Source organism: Danio rerio, chromosome 16 (genome assembly GCF_049306965.1).
Source record: "Danio rerio strain Tuebingen ecotype United States chromosome 16, GRCz12tu, whole genome shotgun sequence".
Lineage (NCBI taxonomy): Eukaryota > Metazoa > Chordata > Actinopteri > Cypriniformes > Danionidae > Danio > Danio rerio.
Window position 1 is genome coordinate 59,460,677 of NC_133191.1, and position 20,705 is coordinate 59,481,381.

The following is a 20,705-nucleotide window of genomic DNA, read 5'->3' on the forward strand; positions in this document are numbered from 1 at the left end:
TTAAAGTGGAGGATTACGCAAAAAAAAAAAAAAAAAAAAAAAAAAAATATATATATATATATATATATATATATATATATATATTGAATATGTTATATTTGTTTTTAATGTTTAAAATTCACCCATTTTCTTTTCGGCTTAGTCTCTTTAATAATCAGGGGTCGCCACAGTGGAATGAACCATCAACTTATCCATATGTGTATGCTTTACACAGCTGGGAAACATCCACACACTCTTACACTCCAGCCAGTGTAGTTGATCAGTTCTCCTATAGCACATGTGTTTGGACTGTGGGGGAAACCGGAATAATTTCATTTTACTTTAATATTCACTTTTTAGCTGGAAAAAATATCAGTGTTTTACATTTTTTCACCTGAAAATGTCAGTTTATGCAAGAAAAAATGAGTTATATATATATTCATTATGTTACATAGATTATATTTTAATACAGTACATAATAAAACAACAACCAAACATGTAATATTAACATAATCTTTAATCAGAAGACAAAAAACACCCATCCTCATAGAAACTCATTGTGTAAAAAACTCACCAATAATCTAAATAAAGCCAAAGTCTCGCATTTTACACTAAACATCACAACAAACGCCTCATTAACGCAGTTCGTATCATTGATTGGTATTTTCCCGAGTACTGCTGTGAAGCGTACAGATCCTCTGTTTACATTCACTCTGATATCAGTTCACATCTCACTCTCATTAAAGCAAATCATTCACGAGCACATCCCTCATTTCAATAATAATTCAAGAGCAAAAGCAGAAAGAGAAGCTTTAGGGTTTGTGCAAACACACTCGCAGGCCTCATCATGACACTTTATAATGAAAACTGATCCAGATTTGAGTGTTCAGACTCGAAACTGAACTCAAACCACATTTAACAGACGGTTAAAGACCAGACACAGAAAATAAAAAACAATGCACTGTTTATGAAGGCAAAATATATTAACATACTCAAAAATATTGGTGACACTTTAGAATGGAGTTCAATTGCGAGTGGCATGTATTAAGTGTTAATTTATATCGCTTTAATTACTGTTTTCATTAACTAAGATTAATAAATACTGAAATATTGATCATTCATTCATTCGTTTTCTTTTCGGCTTAGTCCCTTTATTAATCAGGGGTCACCACAGTGGAGTGAACTGACTTATTCAGCATATGTTTTACACAGTGGATGCTCTTCCAGCTGCAACCCAGTACTGGGAAACATCCATTCTCACCCATTCACACACATACACTGTGGACAACTTAGTTGATCAGTTCCCCTATAGCGCATGTGTTCAGACTGTGGGGGAAACCGGAGCACCCGGAGGAAACCCACACCAACACGGGGAGAACATGCAAACTCCACACAGAAACACACACTCCCAGCCGGGACTCGAACCAGCGACCTTCTTGCTGTGAGGTGATTGTGCTACCCCCTGCGCCCTTGAAATATTGTTCATTCACTGTAAAAAAATATGTTAATTTACAGATTTCATATTTCATGAAGTTGTTGGAGAACAGATCAAGCCCCAACATGCAATTAAAAAGCATAAATAGGGGTGGGGCAAAGAGGGTGGGACAGAGTAACTCCTCCCCCTTATAAGAATCAGCCAATGTCATTCAGTTCTCTCACAGCTCTGCCAGAGCGCTAATATCTTATATCTAATTTTAAAAGATCAAAGGATTATTATTTATATGAATTAATGGAACTGTATAGTAAAGTGTCACCAACACATCAGAAATCAAACATTGATATGCATTAATGCTGAAGAAGACGGACTGCAGACTCACACACACACACATTCCCAGAGTTCTTAAATAAATAAGAGTGCATAAGAGTGAGAGAGCAGACACACACACACACACACACGCACACGCACACACACACACGTCTCACATCTCGTCCGCATGTGGGAGTTTGTCTGTGTTTGCAGCTATCGCCAGCGGCTGCAGGTCTGTGTGTGTTTGGCTCTCTGTGCTGCCGTTGCTCTGAGCGTGACTGGACTCTCGTACCATCACCGAGTCCTGGATCAGCCGTTCGTCCACCTCCAGGTCTGCTGCTCGCTGCTCTGACGGAGGATCTGGAGGAATCATGGGTTTATGGAGAACCGAGTCGTCCAGCAGCGCAGAGGAAGCAGAGCTCACGTCATTCAGGATGTTTCTGGAGATCACTGCGCACAGAGAAACACTCAACATCAGGGAGCGTCGGAGAACAAGGCCACATCTGGATCAGTGTTCAAACGGTGTTTGTGTAGTAATACACATCTTTATAACTGTGTGTGTGTGTGTGTGTGTGTGATGTTGACCGGCGGCCGGAGCGTAGCTGTCCTGCAGAGACTCTGAGCTGCGGTGGAATGGACTCAAGCTGGGGAAGATCAGCAGAGCCAGAGAGAACAGGAGGATCTGTGGGACACACACACACACACACACACACACACACACACACACACACACACACACACACACACACAGTTACTGCAGCTGTCCAACACACACTCAAAGCTCCTGAAGAGAGACTGAGGCCTTGTTTTAGTTTGAAAATGGCGTTATTGAATGTCCACGCTGGCGTTTCACCGAGTGCTTCTGAAGAGGACAGCTGAAGGATCTCCTGCTGGATCTGATCTGCTGGCCTGTATGTCCTCTACTGTGGACTCTTATTGTGTGTTCTCCTGTTCTGATGGCCATTATTGATGATGAAGCTGATCTTCATCATGTTCTTCACTGATCATGAGAGGAGGTGCTGCTGTTCTGGGCTGTGTTCTGATCTTCATATGCACACAGTGATGATGAGGCTCGTCTACATCTGCAGCTCCTCATCTCTGCAGTGTGTTCAGCTCATATCAGGATGAGAATGGGCCGTTCCTCATCTCCTGTGTTCAGTTTAGTGTGAGGATAGTGCAGCAGTGGAGTCTGCAGGGGGATGATGTGGATCAGCTCATACACTACACCGTGTTTCCTCTAGTGTGTTCTCCTCATCACACTAGTAAAGTCTGAACTGAAGGAGAGGATGCAGGACTCAACTCTGAGCTCTTCATATTAAGGGGAAAAGGCCCAATCAGAGAGGAGAATGTCTGCAGCCCCGCCTCCATGTTCAGATGTCTCCGCCTCCTCCATTCACACTGACACACAGCAACACGGCCTCAGCAGCGGCTCCAGAACGCTCTGTTATCAGCGCTGGAACACTCCGGGTAGTGTGAGGAGGAACCACAGCAGAACTCATGCGCTTTACAACTAACACACATCAGAGTACACTGGGCCTGAAACTCACCATCAGACATGTGCTCGTCTGCGCAGCTTTAGTGGCCGTCTGCTTGATCAGAGCCTGCAGTCTGTGTAGCTGCGCCACCAGAGACCTGCACACACACACACACACGCGTACGCACACACACACACACACACACACACACACACACACACACACACACACACACACACTGTAAAAACTGCCACTTTAAGCATCATGAGTGTATCCTGGTGATCCGCTCACTCACACATTGTGCTTCTCCAGCTGGTTCACAGTTCTCTGCAGCTCCTTATTCTGAGCTGAACATGCAGCCACCCTGAAACACACACACACACACACACACACACACACACACACACACACACACGAGCATTTTCAGGTGTTTGGTTATTGTCAGATAAAAGCACAGCTAAAGTAGTTCCGGCAGGTTTAGATCAGCTCCATATCACTCCGCTGAGTGATTAGAGTTATTACACAGCTACAACAGTCAGAATCACAGCAGAACACAACAGAAGGAGGAGATCAAGGTTATAATAGATTTGGATTTTACATTAGTTTTAGTTTCTATTTCGTTTTGATTTTTTTTCAGTTTTGATTAGTTTTAAAGGCAGATTTACTGGTGTTTATTAGTTTCTATATTTTGAAATGATTTAGTTTTAGTTTAGTGTTTATTAGTTTCAGTATTAGTTTTAGGGTTTTGTTTTGGAAATGAGGATATTTTTATCTGCAAGACTCAAAATCAACAGAATAAATATTGTATAATAAAAACTCAGTGTCCTTTAGAGGACACATGAACACCATCATATACCACTACCATCTACCCATCTACCCAGACACACAGCAGTGATGGGAAGTTCAGATCTTTAACATGGATCACTCATCATTATGTAGTCAGCAATAATCATTTCAGTCAGTTAAAACATCAGCATGATCTGAAAAATGTCTTACAGTGAAGTTCTGTAACTCAACTGAATCGTGATTCACTTATTTAAATTCCATTATGATTTTCTGTTATGAAATAAACTTACTTTATTCACCAGATCATCTCATTAAAGCACTCGGTTTACCCGCACTGCAGTTGTTCTTCAGTTCAGTCACAGCAGGCTGTCATGTGCTGTTTGTGTTTGGTTCACTGAATCACGCATGCGCTGTATTATCGGTTCATCTCTTCTCAAATCTGATCTCAGTGTAGCGTTACTGTTTTGATAACTGAATGAGAGTATATATTGGATTATTTAGAGTCAGAGGGGGTATTAGGCTTGTTATAAAGTAAGTAGTTTTGTGGATAAGTGCTAACTGGAGACGCGAATCATTTCAAATGATTCAGTTCAATTTGGTGAACTAGTTCAGCCGGTTCACTTAGAAGATCCGGTTAAAAGGATTTGTTCACGATACAGAAATAACCCATTATTTTCCCAACCCGCCCTCTCAATTCTGCTGCCCTAGACGGCTGCCTAGGTCGCTTCTATGGACGCGCCGGTATTGTGTGTGAATGATCAGAGGTGTGTGTGAATGATCAGAGGTGTGTGTGTACCTGCTCTCCAGGCCGTCGATGTACTCCTTCTTCCTCCTCCTGCTGTCCTGAGCCGAGAGTTTATTCCGGATCTTCCGTCTCACTTTCTTCAAGATTCGCTCCTCAGCCTGAGAGATTCAGCACAGTGTATCAGCTGTGTGTTCATCTCTATCTCTCTCTCTCTCTCTCTCTCTCTCTCTCTCTCTCTCTCTCTCTCTCACCTTGGTTAAGGGCAGGTTGTTGGGCAGTGATATTCCCTCCTGATCCAGCAGTTTCTGCTCCTCCTCTGTGAGCTGTAGATCTGGATAAACCTGCAGAGAGTGTAAACACATCAGCTCCAGCACACACACACACACACACACACACACGCACACACACACACACACACACTCGCACACACACTCGCAAACACACTCGCACACACACACACACACACACACACACACACACACACACACGCACACACACACTCGCACACACACACACACACACACACACACACACACACACACTCGCACACACTCGCACACACACACACACACGCACACACACGCATGCACGCATGCACGCACACGCACACACTCCTGCAGATCTTGACACACACCAGAAAGCCGTCGTCCTCCTGCAGACTCTGCATGTCGAGAGCAGAAACATCCTCCGTCTTCACTGGCGACAGCAGCTCGTTGACCACACACGACTCCGACAGCAGCATCTGAGAGCTCCACTCGTCTGAACACACACACACACACACACACATATATATACACACATACACACAGAGAGAGAGACACATTTATAGTCTCTCACACACACATACAGACACACACACATGCACGCAGACACACACAGACGGACACAAACAGATATACAGACAGCAGGCGCACACACACAGAGACAGGTTAGTCATCCATGACTTCATGCTTAGTTAATTATCAGCACTGAGTGGAATGTGAATGATTTGAACAGTAGCCAGTGTCTGTGATGGTGTTAGTCTGCTCTGTATTCCCGCACAGCTGCTGTGACTCCGTCTGCACTCTAGAGAAGAACTGAAGATGTGCTGCAGACACTCACCCAGCTGTATGGAGATCACGTCCACATGTGGTGGGTGTGGCTCTGCACTGGCCCCACCCACACCGCTGATGTCATACACCACCTGATAGACGGGCAGCTGTGATGCGGAGCTGCTGGTGTGTTCGTGGGCCCCGTCTGAGCTCTGGTCCTCAGACACACCGCTGTCGCTCTCACACACCGCAGACACGTACATCTGGTTTGGGTTTATGGCGTTCAGGACTTCCTCAGACTCGCTGTCATTCAGACTCTGAACACACACACACATCAACATATACATATAAATGGCCCAATACTGCACAACATTACTGTTTACACTCTTCCGTCTCATAATCCTGAATTACAACAAGCTCCGCTCCATATTCAACCATATCTGCTCTCTGATTGGTGTTTACTGGTATACGGGGTGGAGTCAAGCTGTCACTCATGTGAGATCCACCATAAGCAAACAGAAATAAACACAAGCCCCGCCTACATTTGATTGTTTTTATGATGACTTTAAAGCAAGGGTGTCCCACTGCCGGCCCACAAGATTTAACCCCTCGATATATTAGGGTTGCATGGTTTACCGGTACTATGGTATTATCGAGAAACTATTGCTCCAAAAGACTGGCGGTGCACTGTAGTTTGTGATTGATAGTATCATCATTAACAGTCTATCTACAGTAGATAATGTTGCGTGTGGAAAAGTCACTAAAATGCTCACTCGTTTGTGCAACAATAGACTATTTTATTTTAATAGTCTGTGGAGCCCTTTAAGGTTGCAAACCATGTAGAATTCACACCTTTTGTGGTAGAAATACCATATATTGCATGTTTAAATATGCATATAAATATTGCATATTAGCTGACGCTTCAGATCCAAACATAATCAGTTCATTTCTGCTGCTGTCAATATGATTTAGTGGCTACAACACCTGCAACAACTCTTAAAAAAGAGCAACTCACTAAGTCAAATGTTTATCTGACAATCCATACTAGAAACTTTTTGACCACTGCATAACTCCTTATTTGGTTGGGAAACGGCTATTTTTATTATTAATGCCAATATCATTTGGTAAAGTTTGTATTTTTATTTTTAATGTATTTTTGTTGGTCAGATATTTACAAAACAAACAAAAAGAACGAATACATTTTAGGTGAAGTGACGAGCAAATACTTTTTTAATAATAAAGCGAATCATTAATTTAATTAAAGTAGACCTATTATATAAAAGACAGTATTTCTGACTATTTTCTTTATTTCATGGATTGAGTTATGAATTACAGTATCACACTGCTACTTGGTTTCACAATATTACATGAATTAATGGAATCACGACAACCCTACAATATATATAATTTTAATTACTATTATTACGGCGACGCAGAGACGCAGTAGGTAGTGCTGTCGCCTCACAGCAAGAAGGTCTCTGGTTTGAGCATCGGCTGGGTCAGTGGGATTTTCTGTGTGAGTTTGCATGTTCTCCCTGCGTTTGCATAGGTTTCCTCTGGGTGCTCCAGTTTCCCCCACAGTCCAAACACATGCGCTACAGGTGAATTGTCCTTAGTGTATGTGTGTGAATGAGTGTGTTTGATGTTTCCCAGAGATGGGTTGCAGCTGGAAGGGCATCCTCTGCGTAAAACATATGCTGGATAAGTTGGCGGTTCATTCCACTGTGGTGACCCTGGATTAATAAAGGGACTAAGCCGAAAAGAAAATGAATGAATTATATATATATATGTGTGTGTGTGTGGTTTAGTTTTATTTCGGTTTCTTTCAGTGTATATGCAATCAACAGTAACACTAATGCAGATTATTTCTGTGGATGATTTAGGCATTGAAACTTTGGGAATATACATCTGTATAGATCTGCTTAACTAAAGCTCAATTTTTCTAAATAATTAAGTGTCATTTGATAATTATCGGTTTAATGCAGACTGAATTTTGTTGATCAAACACTTCTTCATGACTTACCTGCTATGCTATTGCTGTAACAAATATTAAATTTTGCTAATATTTAATTTAAATTGTCTCATTTAATGACTATATTGCATAATTTAAAAAGGGGGCGTCACGGTGGCACAGTGGGGAGCATGATCGCCTCACAGCAAGAAGGTCGCTGGTTTGAGTCTCGGCTGGGTCAGTTGGTGTTTCTGTGTGGAGTTTGCATGTTCTCCCTGTGTTGGCGTGGGTTTCCTCCGGGTGCTCCGGTTTCCCCCACAGTCCAAACACATGCGCTATAGGGGAACTGATCAACTACACTGGCCGTAGTGTATGAGTGTGAATGCAAGAGTGTATGAGTGTTTAGTATTGGGTTGCAGCTGGAAGGGCATCCGCTGTGTAAAACATATGCTGGATAAGTTGGCAGTTCATTCCACTGTGGTGACCCCTGCTGAATAAATGGACTAAGCCGACAAGAAAATTAATGACTGATGTTAAAACAGTTCGACCTTTTTGCAAACTGTGTCATGTCAACCATGACTGCTGCTAATTCACGTGTGTCTGTGTGTGTGTGTGTGTGTGTGTGTGTGTGTGTGTGTGTGTGTGTGTGTGTGTGTTCACAGTGCTGAACATGTGTAGTTTCAGTTGAGCTGCAGCAATGCACTCCAGAAAAGCAGTAATGACTGACGCAGTGTGGCTGCAGGCTCCAGTCCTCCGTGTGTTTCTCCAGATCTGCAAACAGGAGACCGGGACAGGACTGATCCAGGAGCAGTTCAGACGCCACAACCTCCTCCACAAACCCATCCTTCAACACACACAATACACAAAAACATCAGCTCATTCCTACAACACACAACAACAACGGCTCTCATTCGCTGATAATGGTGTAAGATTGTCATATTTATACACACATGTGAACTTCTTTATATCAAGGCAAATTAATTCATACAAACTGACAAATGCTGTACACCACCTGACACTAGTCTTGCTGCCTCTCCCAGTTGTAGGAACACAGATAATATCTGCTCTTCTAGTTGCTGATCTGGTGTCAGAAGTGTCTCTATGAAAGGTGAAGGCCTCTAGATTTTGCTGATTTGAGCTCAATAAATCTGATCATGTCTTGATGTTGACTGATTTGATGAGGACAGTGCGGTCTGACTCTGCTCAGACTAAAGTGTCATCACTGAACAGAAATAATGTCCAGTATAGAATATAAAGTCCTGCTGCAGTGGAGACAGAATGAAGATTGTGTCTGACTCCATCATGAGCTTGGAGGACTGCATCCATACATCTCTGACATGACTCACATCACTGATTAATAAAGTCATCTGGAATGAAGAAGAAAGCTTCAGCAGGATCCCAGAGTTCATCAAGAGTCTTTGTGTTCATCTTCAACACCTCCTCCTTCATCAGCTCAATAATGTTGATGTCTGGTGACTGGGCTGGCCAATCCTGGAGCACTCTCTGCTTTCAGGAGCTTTGATGTGGAGGCTGAAGTATGAGCAGGAGCGCTATCCTGCTGGAGAATTGTCCCTCTGTTGTGGTTTGTAATGTAATGGGCAGCACAGATGTCTTGATACCTCAGGCTGTTGATGTTGCAGATCTCTCCATACTGAATGAACCCAAACCATGACGTCTCCTTCACCAAACTTGACTGATTTCTGTCAGAATCTTGGTCCATGCTGGTTCCAGTAGGTCTTCTGCAGTATTGGTGATGATTGATGCAGATCAGCAGATGATCCAGCAGAGAAATCCACCTTCTGACACTTTCACACATCATCAACTAGAAGACCAGATATTATCTGCTGCTCTCACAGCCGGGATTGACTTTTGTCAGGGAGTGTACAGCTATTATTATATATAACGACAATATGTGCAAATTAAAACATAAACTTGTTTAAAGCTGTTAAACAAATAAGAGCATGTGTGTGTGTGTGTGTGTGTGTGTGTGTGTGTGTGTGTGTGTGTGTGTGTGTGTGTGTGTGTGAATAGTGCTGTTGAGGACATTTAAAAATTCCCAAAATCCCCAAATTGACTATTGCATGAAAAAGTGGCTTACAATTTTCTTTAGTTATAGTGTGTGATAGATGTCAATTTAAGCAGTTTATCTGCTAGATCAAGTGCAGAAGAGGTACACAAACTGTCTGAGTGCGAGTGAAATATGAGTAGGAGATCAGACTCCACCTGTGTGTGTGTGTGTGTGTGTGTGTGTGTGTGTGTGTGTGTGTGTGTGTGTGTTGGAGGATGTGAATATCCTGGTGTGGGTTGGGCTTTTTTACATGCAGGAATGAGAAACCTTTGACTCCTTTTCACTCAACTCCCCCAAATAACTGATATTCAGAGTCCGTCACGTCAGATTTGTTCAGATTTTCGTGGTGTTTTGCATTATATAACACATGCAGTTAGAATATGTGCTATTAAACGGGTGTAAATACAAATTAAAACAGATTACAACACACAAATACAGTTGATCCGCGCGTGTGTGTGTTTGTGTGTGTGTGCGTTTGTGTGTGTGTGTGTGCCAGGTGAAGCTGGGCTGTCAATCATAGTAAACAAAGCGCGTTTTCAGTGTTTTCCGCAGGTTTTACTCACTCTCTCGGTTGATTTGGCGTCCCCGGACCCAAACTCGCCCTCTCGCATTCTCCACACACGCGGTTCGGTTTATCCTGGGAGAAAACACGGATATTTTCACTCGCTGATCCGGATCTTCTGGCTCTTCTTCTTCTTCTTCTTCTTTTGGTTTTACTGGCGGTTGGCAACCAGACTTATAGGTGCATTACCGCCACCGACTGGAATGGAGTATGGAACTAGTTGAATACTTTCTGAAGTGTATAAATTACATGAAGGGAGAGAAAGGGGGAGGAAATTGTGAGGGGAGGGGGAGAGAGGAAAGAAAAAAAAAAAAAAAAAAAAAAAACCCTTTATAATAGTAATAAAATGTAATAAAAATGGGGTGGACTAACAATTCTTCTGATATTATCTCTATATTCTTTCCTCTAACTGGGTTTCTTTAATAAATTTTATTATATCATTATATACCTCACTAGATTTGTTTCCTAATAAACCTGCCAATGTAAAATGCTGAAGATTGCTCTTTTTAACTGACTGAATAAGATCGTTTCGTTCTTTATTATATTTACTACAGTGAAATAAAATATGTTCTATTGTTTCTTGTTGATTACAATGTATACATTGCCCAGTTGGGTGTTTCCCTATTTTATGTAATGTATGATTGAGTCCAGTGTGACCTATTCTCATCCGAGTTATAATACTTCCTTCCCTACGATTTCTGTTCTCCTTCCTCCCAGTTCCAACTTGTTTCTGTATATTATATAAATGTCTACCTGTATCAATGTTATCCCAGTGTACTTGCCATATTGATTGTGCATATGTTCTTATCATGATTTTAGCTTCTGCTTTGCTCAATGGGACTTCTAGATTTACTTTACTAATTCTGAGAGCTTGTTTGGCCAGAAAGTCTGCCTTCTCATTACCTTCCACACCTACGTGAGCAGGAACCCAAATGAAATATATTGATTTGCCCTTCATTTTAATATAATATGTCTTACTGAGTATATTATTAAGAATATCCATTCTGTATGAAGACCTTCCAGATCTTATACTTTCCAGTGACGAAAAGCTATCTGATGCAATTACTACATTATATATGTCATTCTCCTCAATCCACTGCAGGGCAATTAGTATTGCGATTAACTCTGTTGTATATACTGATATATTATTAGTTATTCTTTTCTTAATATGGGATTGATTAACTGGGATATACACTGCTGCGCCTGTATGGCCTGTTTGTGGGTCTTTAGATCCATCTGTGAATAAAAATATTGATTCTTTATAATTTTTTTCTAAATAATTCTGCACTATATATTTTGTTGGAAGAATATTATTGTTATCTTTTAACTCCTGTTGTATATTGAAATCTACTTTAGGTAATGGAAAAAACCATGGCGGAATATATGGGATTGGGACTGCCTTACAGTATTGCAGTTGATCTAATCCAATTATTCTGGCTTTTGCCTCAGCTATCCATCCGAAACTTATGAAATTAGTTTCCTCATGCTCCCAACATTCTAGTAATGTTCTTTTTGTTGGATGTGATTCAATTTGTCCCTGAATGTTAACCCAATATGCCATCATTAATTTCATTCTCCTAATGCTTAAGGGCATTTCTCCCATTTCAACCTGCATAGATGAAACTGGTGAGGTTCTAAATGATCCACTACAGATTCTAAGGGCCTGTGCTTGTAATACATCTAATTTTTTGAGGTTTGACTCTGCTGCCGACATGTAAGCTATACATCCATAATCAAAAACAGATCTCATGAGGGCCCAGTATATATTTTGTAGTGATGTTCTACTCGCTCCCCACTCTTGCCCTGACAGGCAACGAAGTACATTAACAACCTTTTTACTTTTTTCTGTGATTTTATTCAGATGATCCTTCCATGTCAGCTTTTCATCGAACCAAACCCCAAGAAACCTTACAGTTTTTACTTGTTCTAGTGGTTGTCCATATAGTTTTAATGCGAGTGATATGGTTTTATGCCGTCTTGAGAAACAGATGACCTGAGTTTTTGCAACAGATAGTTTGAATCCCCATTTATTTGCCCATTTTTCTACCTCAAATATTGCATTCTGTATTTTCTTTTGTACAAATGACACATTCCGACCTCTAATCCATAGTGCCCCATCATCTGCATACAATGATTTTCCTATACTTTGTTCAATCTGAGAGAAAATGTCGTTTATCATTATATTGAACAATAATGGGCTGCAAACACTACCTTGAGGAGTTCCATTTTCCACTGTGTATTCATGTGAATATTCTTTTCCTACCCTAACTTGTATTTTTCTTCCAAATAAGAAATCCATGACCCAATTATACGTTTTGCCAGTGACTCCTAAAGAATCTTCTGGCTCATTTGATTCAGTGTAATTCACATCCGCGTTCGATGTGTGGGCGGGGCTGCGCAGTGACGCTGACCAATAGCGCTCATGCTTAGGTTTTAAAGTTTAAAAATAATCATTATAAGTTCAATATAAATTGTTTATTTCACTTGAGAAGAAGTTTCTATGTTGTTGATTGAGGAAAATTTAAGGAGGACGCTTTTCCAAATATACGTGACAAGTACACAATACTCTCGCGTGAGAGCTGTTACTTTTCTCCGCAGTATTGTTATAGACCAATCACAGGCGTTTGTGATTATGTTGAATACTTTTTGTAAAAATAAGATTGAATTTTATTTTTAGTTGTGAAAAAGCACACTTTCTCACATGATTACTCCCAATAAAATGTAATAGGTTGTTAAATATTATTAAACGATTTCTACTCGTACTGCTTACATTGATCATTGAAAGCAAACTAAGCAAACGAAACGTAAAGTCTACTAGCAGTAGTAATGTAAATGTTTTGACGTGGCCCCACGTCGTATACAACAGCACATTCACCAAAATCACTCGTTAAAAGCGAATAATTATTGTTCGTGATGTATTTAGTGCAAGTTTAAGCATGTTTGTTGACCATTGCGATAGCCGATTCGCAAGTGGTTCACTCGTTTGAGCCGATTCTTTTGAAATAAAAATGCATGAGCAGCAATCTGAACGTCTCGGTGAACTGACTCGTTCACTAAAACGACTCAGATTCGGAACACATGGTGACTCACCGGAGGTTTCCCGAAAACAGGAACAGAAGTGCACCAGATCCTGGAAGAGCATCAGCAAAACATCTGCTTCACATGATTTGTTAAACATGAACCGAGCACAGCTGGTGTAGAATGTTATTGTACCAGTTAATCTGCGAGCAAGTTACTGAATAAAGCAGATTATTAGTTTCGCTAAGTTTTTTTTTGTTAAACCCGTTGGTTGGGGATTAAAGCTATAGAGGATTAATGTAGACATAATTTGATCTGGAAGAAACAAGCTAACATCTGCCTCAGTTTTGGTGAGTGTTTACTGAACTTCAATAACTAATGTAAAGTTTACAGTGGAGTGATGATGATGATATAGTGTGTGTGCTCTCTCAGGTGTGATGTATCCGGAATGATAGTGATGATGATGATGTTGGTAATGAAGTTGATGATAGTGATGGTGATGATGGTGATCAAGTAATCATGCTTCTGATGCTGATAGTGATAATGTTAGTGATGGTAATATGGTAAGGATTTTAAGGATTGTGATGGCAATGATTATGATGGTGATGGTGGTAATGATGGTGATGATAATAATGATGATGGTAATGTTGTTAGGTCGATATTGATCATAGTAATAACAATGGTGATGGTGAAAATGGTGATATGGAGCTGATGTTGGTGATAATGATGGTGATGGTGGTAATGATGTGATGATAATGGTGTTGGCATGATAGTGATGTGATCATGGTAATGGTAGTGATGTTGATATGGTAATGATGATGTTAATGATGGTGACGATGTTAGTGATGGTGGTATGGTAATGTTAAGGATTGTGATGGTGGAAATTATGTAATGGTGGTGATTGTGATGAGATGATGGTGATATGGTAATGGTGTTAAGGATTTTGATGTTGGTAATGATATGATGATGGTGATGCATGTAATGGTGGTGATTGTGTTGTAATGATAGTGATGATGTTAGTGATGGTGATATGGTAATGATGTTAATAATTGTGATGCGGTAGTGATGATGGTGATGATGTTAGTGATGGTGATATGGTAATGGTGTTAAGGATTGTGATGTTGTTAATGATGATATGATAATGGTGATTGGGATGTGATAATGGTGATATGGTAATGATGTTAGTAATTGTGATTCGGTAATGATGTCAATTATGTTAGTGATGGTGATATAGAAAAGATGTTATGGATTGTGTTGGTTGTAATAAAAATTATGTTAATGATGGTGATGATGTTAGTGATGGTGATATGGTAATGATGTTAATAATTGTGATGCGGTAGTGATTATAGTGATGATGTTAGTGATGGTGATATGGTAATGGTGTTAAGGATTGTGATGTTGGTAATGATGACATGATATATGTAATGATGGTGATTGTGATGTGATGATGGTGATATGGTAATGATGTTAGTAATTGTGATTCGGTAATGATGATGTCAATTATGTTAGTGATGGTGATATGGAAATGATGTTATGGATTGTGTTCGTTGTAATAAAAATGATGTTAATGATGGTGATGATGTTAGTGATGGTGATATGGTAATGATTGTGGTGGTAGTAATGATGCGATAATGGTGATGTAATGATGGTGATGATGTTAATGATGGTGATATGGTAATGATGTTAGTAATTGTGATTTGGTAATGATGATGGCGATTATGTTATTGATGGTGATATGGTAATGATGTTATGGGCTGTGATGTTGTAATGATGGTGATGATGTTAGTGATGGTGATATGGAAATGATTGTTATATTGGTAATGATGATGGTGATGATGTTAGTGATGGTGATATGGTAATGATGTTTTGGATTGTGATTGTTGTAATGATGGTGATTTAATGATGGTGATATGGTAATGATGTTAGTAATTGTGATTCAGTAATGATGATGACGATTATGTTAGTGATGGTGATATGGTAATGATGTTATGGGCTGTGATGGTTGTAATGATGATGATGGTGATGTAATGATGGTGATGATGTTAGTGATGGTGATATGGTAATGATTGCGATGGTGTAATGATGATGTGATGATGGTGACAATGTTAGTGATGGTGATATGGTAATGATGTTTTGGATTGTGATGGCTGTAATGATGATGATGATAACGATGGTGATGTAATGATGGTGATGATGTTAGTGATGGTGATATGGTGATGATTGTGATGGTGGTAATGATGATGTGATGGTGATATGGTAATGATGGTGATGGTATTAATGATGATAGTGTTGGTCATGATGATGACAGTAACTATGTTAATGTTTATGATAGTAATGGTGATTATAACAGTGATGGTAATGATGATGTCGATTCTGTGTTTCTCCCTCAGGTGTGATGTCTATCTGTGATGACGATAATGATGATGATGGACTCGTCAGCTGCTCTTCATCTCAATCTCTTGACTCTGACTGTGATGTTCTGTTTCAGTCTGTTGTGTGGCTTCAGTCCTGGGTTTTTCATGAGACAAGCGGCTCGTTACACCTCTGATCCAGGTGAGATCTAAGTCAGTCATATTACAGTACTATACTTCCTACAATATTAAGACTAAAGCAGTCTATCTACTCTGAATGAATGAATGAATGAATGAATGAATGAAAAAAGAAAGAAAGAAACCTGTCCTGATAATAATGATGATGATTTGAGAAAGCCAAAATCATATGAACTTTCATATGAACTGTACTGTGTAGTTTTTGATCTAAAGTCAGTAATGTGTGTGTGTGTGTGTGTGTGTGTGTGTGTTTGTTTTTGTAGGGTCTCGGCTCAGAGCATTGAGTCTGGCATCATGTTTGTCCAGTGGTGTGTTTCTGGGCTTCAGTCTGCTGGATCTGCTGCCCAAATATCTGACGGACATGAGAGACACGTTCAGCCGTCTGGACATCACCGTGAGTGACTGATCATCACTGACCACTGCACTACACACACAGTACAGATCTACAATTCTATCACAGTCACATGTGTGTGTGTGTATATATGCTTATATGTATGTGTGTGTCTGTGTGTATATATGTGTGTGTCTTTGTGTATATGTGTGTATCTGTGTGTATATGTTTGTGTCTGTGTGTATATATGTGTCTATGTGTGTGTGTGTATGCAGCTGCGGTTTCCCCTGTCGGAGTTCCTGCTGGCGATGGGAGTTCTGCTGGTGCTGCTGGTGGAGCAGATGCTGTTGGCCTTCAGAGAGCAGGTGTGTGTGTCGTCCGTGGAGAAGCAGACGCTGATTGAGCGCACGCGCTTATATGTGGAGGACAGCCGCACTCACGAGGCTCTGCGTGTGTGTCTGCTGCTGCTGTGTGTGTGTGTGCGCTCTCTGCTGGAGGGTGTGTGCGCTGTGCCTCCTCCGCTGTGGTCTTGTGGTGCTGCGCTGCTCCGCGAGGGTCTGCTGGCGTTCGGGCTGGCGTTGCAGCTGGCTCCGGCGGGTCTGCGGCGTGCGGTGGCAACCGGTGGTCTGGTGCTCTTCTGCTCCGCCCGACCTGTCGCCATGGGGACGGCGATGCTCAGAGGCACGCCCGGCGATCAGGCGTATACGGTACTGTTTACTGCACTCATCAAAATACTCTGCTTACTTACAGTTTCTGTCTTGTTTTTAGTCCAAATCTTAAAATATACAAATCAAGAAGCATTTTCTATGATGATATGCACCCACGCTATCAAACGCCTTTATGCTCAGGCTATTCTTCTGCAGAGCTGACTTTTTCCAGCTGCAGGCGCACAGAGCGATCCGTCAAAACATGAGGCGCAGCAGGCGAACACAATAAACACTGTGCAAAACACTCAGTGCCAATAGAAATCCATTTAGAAAGGCACCTCTCGCCTCTGAAAACACACTGAGTGTGATCAGGGCCTGAAAACACAAGATGAGAGCCAGTAATCATCCTGTATATGAGGATACTCCAGATCTACTGTTTTTCACATGCTCTGAATTCAGATGTACTACTCATTCACTCATTCACACTACTCTCATTCAGTTCATCTTTACTTCTGTAGCTTAACACAGATGCTGTTGTTCCTACTGTTCCTGTTTCTCTACAGCTCATTCAGTGCTATGTAGTAGTGTGTGATTTCAGATGCAGTTTGTAATATGAAGGATTGTCTGTGTTAATCTCCAGGCTGATGTGGTGCGCTGTGCTGTGGAGGGTCTGACCTGCGGGATCTTCATCTGCATCTCCATCAGTGGACTGCTGTTTCCGGAGTCCAGCTCGCCCAAACAGCGCATGCATAAGGTGGCGTTCCTGTTGACCGGGTTCGCTCTGGTCACGGCGGTGCTGATCAGTCAAGTCTGAACCCTTCACACTGAGTTTACCAAGTGCTTGATGGTCTGAAAGGAGTGTATTGTCTAATGTAAACACACACACACACACTAATGCAGGAAGCTCCTGAATCTGTAATTTACAGCAGGCCTGCATTATATTGGATAAAGATGACTATTTATACATTAAATATTTACTTTAATTGCAACTATTGTTGCAATTGTATTAATAATGCATCTACGGTAAATTGTAATATTGCAATTGATTAGAATACTAATAAAATAGTTTAATATGCAGTTATAAAATGCATAAATATAATAAATTAAGGAGCTCCTATTTTACCTTTTTATAGATGTAAGATCAGTCTGTGGGGTCTCCATGTGTGTGTGTGTAAAGTTTCAGCTCAAATTACCCATCAGATCATTTACTATACGCTGCTGAATATGGGAGTTTTGGCTCTGAGGATGTTGTGGCTGTTTGATAGCCTGTTTCTTTAAATGCAAATGAGCTGGTTCTCCCCACCCACCATTTCCACATGTGTGTGTGTTTCTCCTGCGTCATGTCAGATAAACAGCAGTCAGTGACAGAGACGGACACAGATGAAGCAGAGATCCAGTTTATGAGTCTACAATACCACAGTAATGCTGTGTTCACATCAGACGTGGAAGAAGCATCAAGCGCGAGTGATTTACATGTTAAGTCAATGCAAAGACATGAATAGACATCTTGTGGCCGATAGACGTAAATAGCGCGGCATGAAGTGAACATTTTGCATGTTTGATGCACCTAACACATGTCTCGCACAAATCGATCAAGTTAGAAAATCTGTACTTCAGCGGACATTTGCACTGCGTTAACCAATCGGGAGCTTGCTCTTGTAGGGGCATGCTTATGTGGTTGCGCCTGTTGTTGGTGCTCCAGGGGGAAATCTTCCTGCCTTCACCGAGAACAGTTCATCAAACTGAGATCGGCTCTGTCAGAAGCCGCGCTGAAAGCCTCTATCATCCAGGTTCCGTTTCTGGAGAAGTTTATGAGCTCACAGAGCTACTGCACCTCTGAAAGGATCTAGTGGACTCCAAAAGACACGGCTCCAAATCAATCGACAGTGTTTTTCAGCCTTTATAAAGCACATAAACACAGCTTTTCTCTCAATAACATCCATGTTAGCCATTTAGCAATGAAGCTACAGTCACCGGATAGACAGAAGCCCTGCCCATGATGCGACTCCACGTCTATTGCTAAGTGAATTTGACGCGCGAATGAAACGAACAAACTCAAATGTTTACACGTCTAATTATGCTTGAATTTACTCAAACGTTCAAACGTTTATTAATGCGCAAATTTACTCAAATTTTCATGCGTTTACTTACGTGCGAACTCCATCAAATGTTCACGCGTCTATTTACGTATGAATTTACTCAAATGTTCACGCGTCTATTTACGTACGAATTTACTCAAATGTTCACACGTCTATTTACGTGTGAATGTACTCAAATGTTCACGCGTCAATTTACGTGCGAATTTGCTCAAATGTTCACGCGTCTTTTTACGTGCGAATTTACTCAAATGTTCTCGCGTCTATTTACGTGCGAATTTACTCAAATGTTCACACGTTTATTTACGTGCGTATTTACTCATGTTCACGCGTCTATTTACGTGCGAATTTTCTCAAATGTTCACGCGTCTATTTACGTGCGAATTTTCTCAAATGTTCACGCGTCTATTTACGTGCGAATTTTCTCAAATGTTCACGCGTCTATTTAAGTGCGAATTTGCTCAAATGTTCACGCGTCTATTTACGTGCGAATTTTCTCAAATGTTCACGCGTCTATTTACGTGCGAATTTTCTCAAATGTTCACGCGTCTATTTAAGTGCGAATTTGCTCAAATGTTCACGCGTCTATTTAAGTGCGAATTTGCTCAAATGTTCACGCGTCTCTATATGTGCAAATTTACTCAAATGTTCACGCGTCTATTTACATGCGAATTTACTCAAATATTCACGCGTCTATTTACGTGCAAATTTACTCAAATGTTCACGCGTCTATTTACGTGCGAATTTGCTCAAATGTTCACGCATCTCTATATGTGCAAATTTACTCAAATGTTCATGGGTCTATTTACTTGTGAATTTACTCAAATGTTCACGCGTCTATTTACATGCGAATTTACTCAAATATTCACGCGTCTATTTACGTGCAAATTTACTCAAATGTTCACGCGTCTATTTACGTGCGAATTTGCTCAAATGTTCACGCATCTCTATATGTGCAAATTTACTCAAATGTTCATGGGTCTATTTACTTGTGAATTTACTCAAATGTTCACGCGTCTATTTATGTCTATTTATGTTCACGCGTCTATTTCAGGCAAATTTACTGAAATGTTCACACGTTTATTTACGTGCGAATTTACTCAAATGTTCGCGCGTCTCTTTACGTGCGAATTTACTCAAATGTTCACGCGTCTATTTACGTGCGAATTTACTCATATGTTCACGCGTCTATTTACGCATCTGGTGTGAACACAGCATAAGGTTATTTGATGTGTTTGGTGTGGAGTTTATTCAAGCCATTCTGCAATGATGAGTCACACACAAATGCTGTTGCAATATTCGCAGTATACATACTCATTTACTGTCACATGCGGCTGTGCTGGCAGTTATGAATTACACTGCAATTGTACTGTCTTTATTATGAGTTTTTGTTGCATTTACACAGTGTTGACCAGCAGGTGTCGCTAGCATGAGCTGTTTGGAACGCTTCAAAATAGTGAAGTATTTCGTATTTCGATTGTCTCAGGCTGTCAACGTTTGTTAGCATCTTGACTAAACTAAATCAAGTTTGCTTCTCATCCAATTTACAATTTGTAGTAATGCAAATATATAAAGCAAATATGCATTTGATTATCATCACAATAATAAAGCCAAAGGGGCAGAGCAGTCAAGTCGAGTGTTTATACTGTCGAAGCTGCTTTACATTAGTGCTGTAATTGTCTACAAAATAAAGTTTATATTTACATAATGTGTGTGTGTG

At 40.7% G+C, this 20,705-nt stretch overlaps 2 protein-coding genes across 5 annotated transcripts; one reads left to right on the top strand and one right to left on the bottom strand.

Moving 5' to 3' along the window:
- Positions 1–478: 478 nt before the first annotated feature.
- Positions 479–12,718, bottom strand: creb3l4 (cAMP responsive element binding protein 3-like 4). Of its 2 annotated transcripts, XM_073925639.1 has the most exons (11): positions 12,680–12,718; positions 10,346–10,457; positions 8,442–8,558; positions 5,834–6,080; positions 5,367–5,491; positions 4,984–5,073; positions 4,784–4,890; positions 3,497–3,565; positions 3,274–3,358; positions 2,312–2,408; positions 479–2,176 (listed from the first exon to the last, which is right to left on the bottom strand). In XM_073925639.1, exons 2-11 carry the CDS (start codon positions 10,391–10,393, stop codon positions 1,899–1,901), a joined length of 1,263 nt encoding a protein of 420 aa, XP_073781740.1. In that variant the 5' UTR covers positions 10,394–10,457; positions 12,680–12,718; the 3' UTR covers positions 479–1,898. The 2 variants fall into 2 exon arrangements, with proteins under 2 accessions (XP_073781740.1, XP_073781739.1); XM_073925638.1 differs by lacking the exon at positions 12,680–12,718 and having other exon boundaries at positions 10,346–10,464.
- Positions 12,719–13,424: 706 nt separating this feature from the next.
- Positions 13,425–20,691, top strand: slc39a3 (solute carrier family 39 member 3). Of its 3 annotated transcripts, none has more exons than XM_073925349.1 (6): positions 13,425–13,712; positions 15,753–15,915; positions 16,175–16,305; positions 16,518–16,949; positions 17,530–19,724; positions 20,040–20,691. In XM_073925349.1, the coding sequence occupies exons 2-5, from the start codon at positions 15,771–15,773 to the stop codon at positions 17,701–17,703; spliced, it is 882 nt and encodes a 293-aa protein (XP_073781450.1). In that variant the 5' UTR covers positions 13,425–13,712; positions 15,753–15,770; the 3' UTR covers positions 17,704–19,724; positions 20,040–20,691. The 3 variants fall into 3 exon arrangements, with proteins under 3 accessions (XP_073781450.1, XP_073781451.1, NP_001074088.2); XM_073925350.1 differs by lacking the exon at positions 13,425–13,712 and adding an exon at positions 14,362–14,506 and having other exon boundaries at positions 14,660–15,915; NM_001080619.2 differs by lacking the exons at positions 13,425–13,712; positions 20,040–20,691 and having other exon boundaries at positions 15,754–15,915; positions 17,530–19,568.
- Positions 20,692–20,705: the final 14 nt, after the last annotated feature.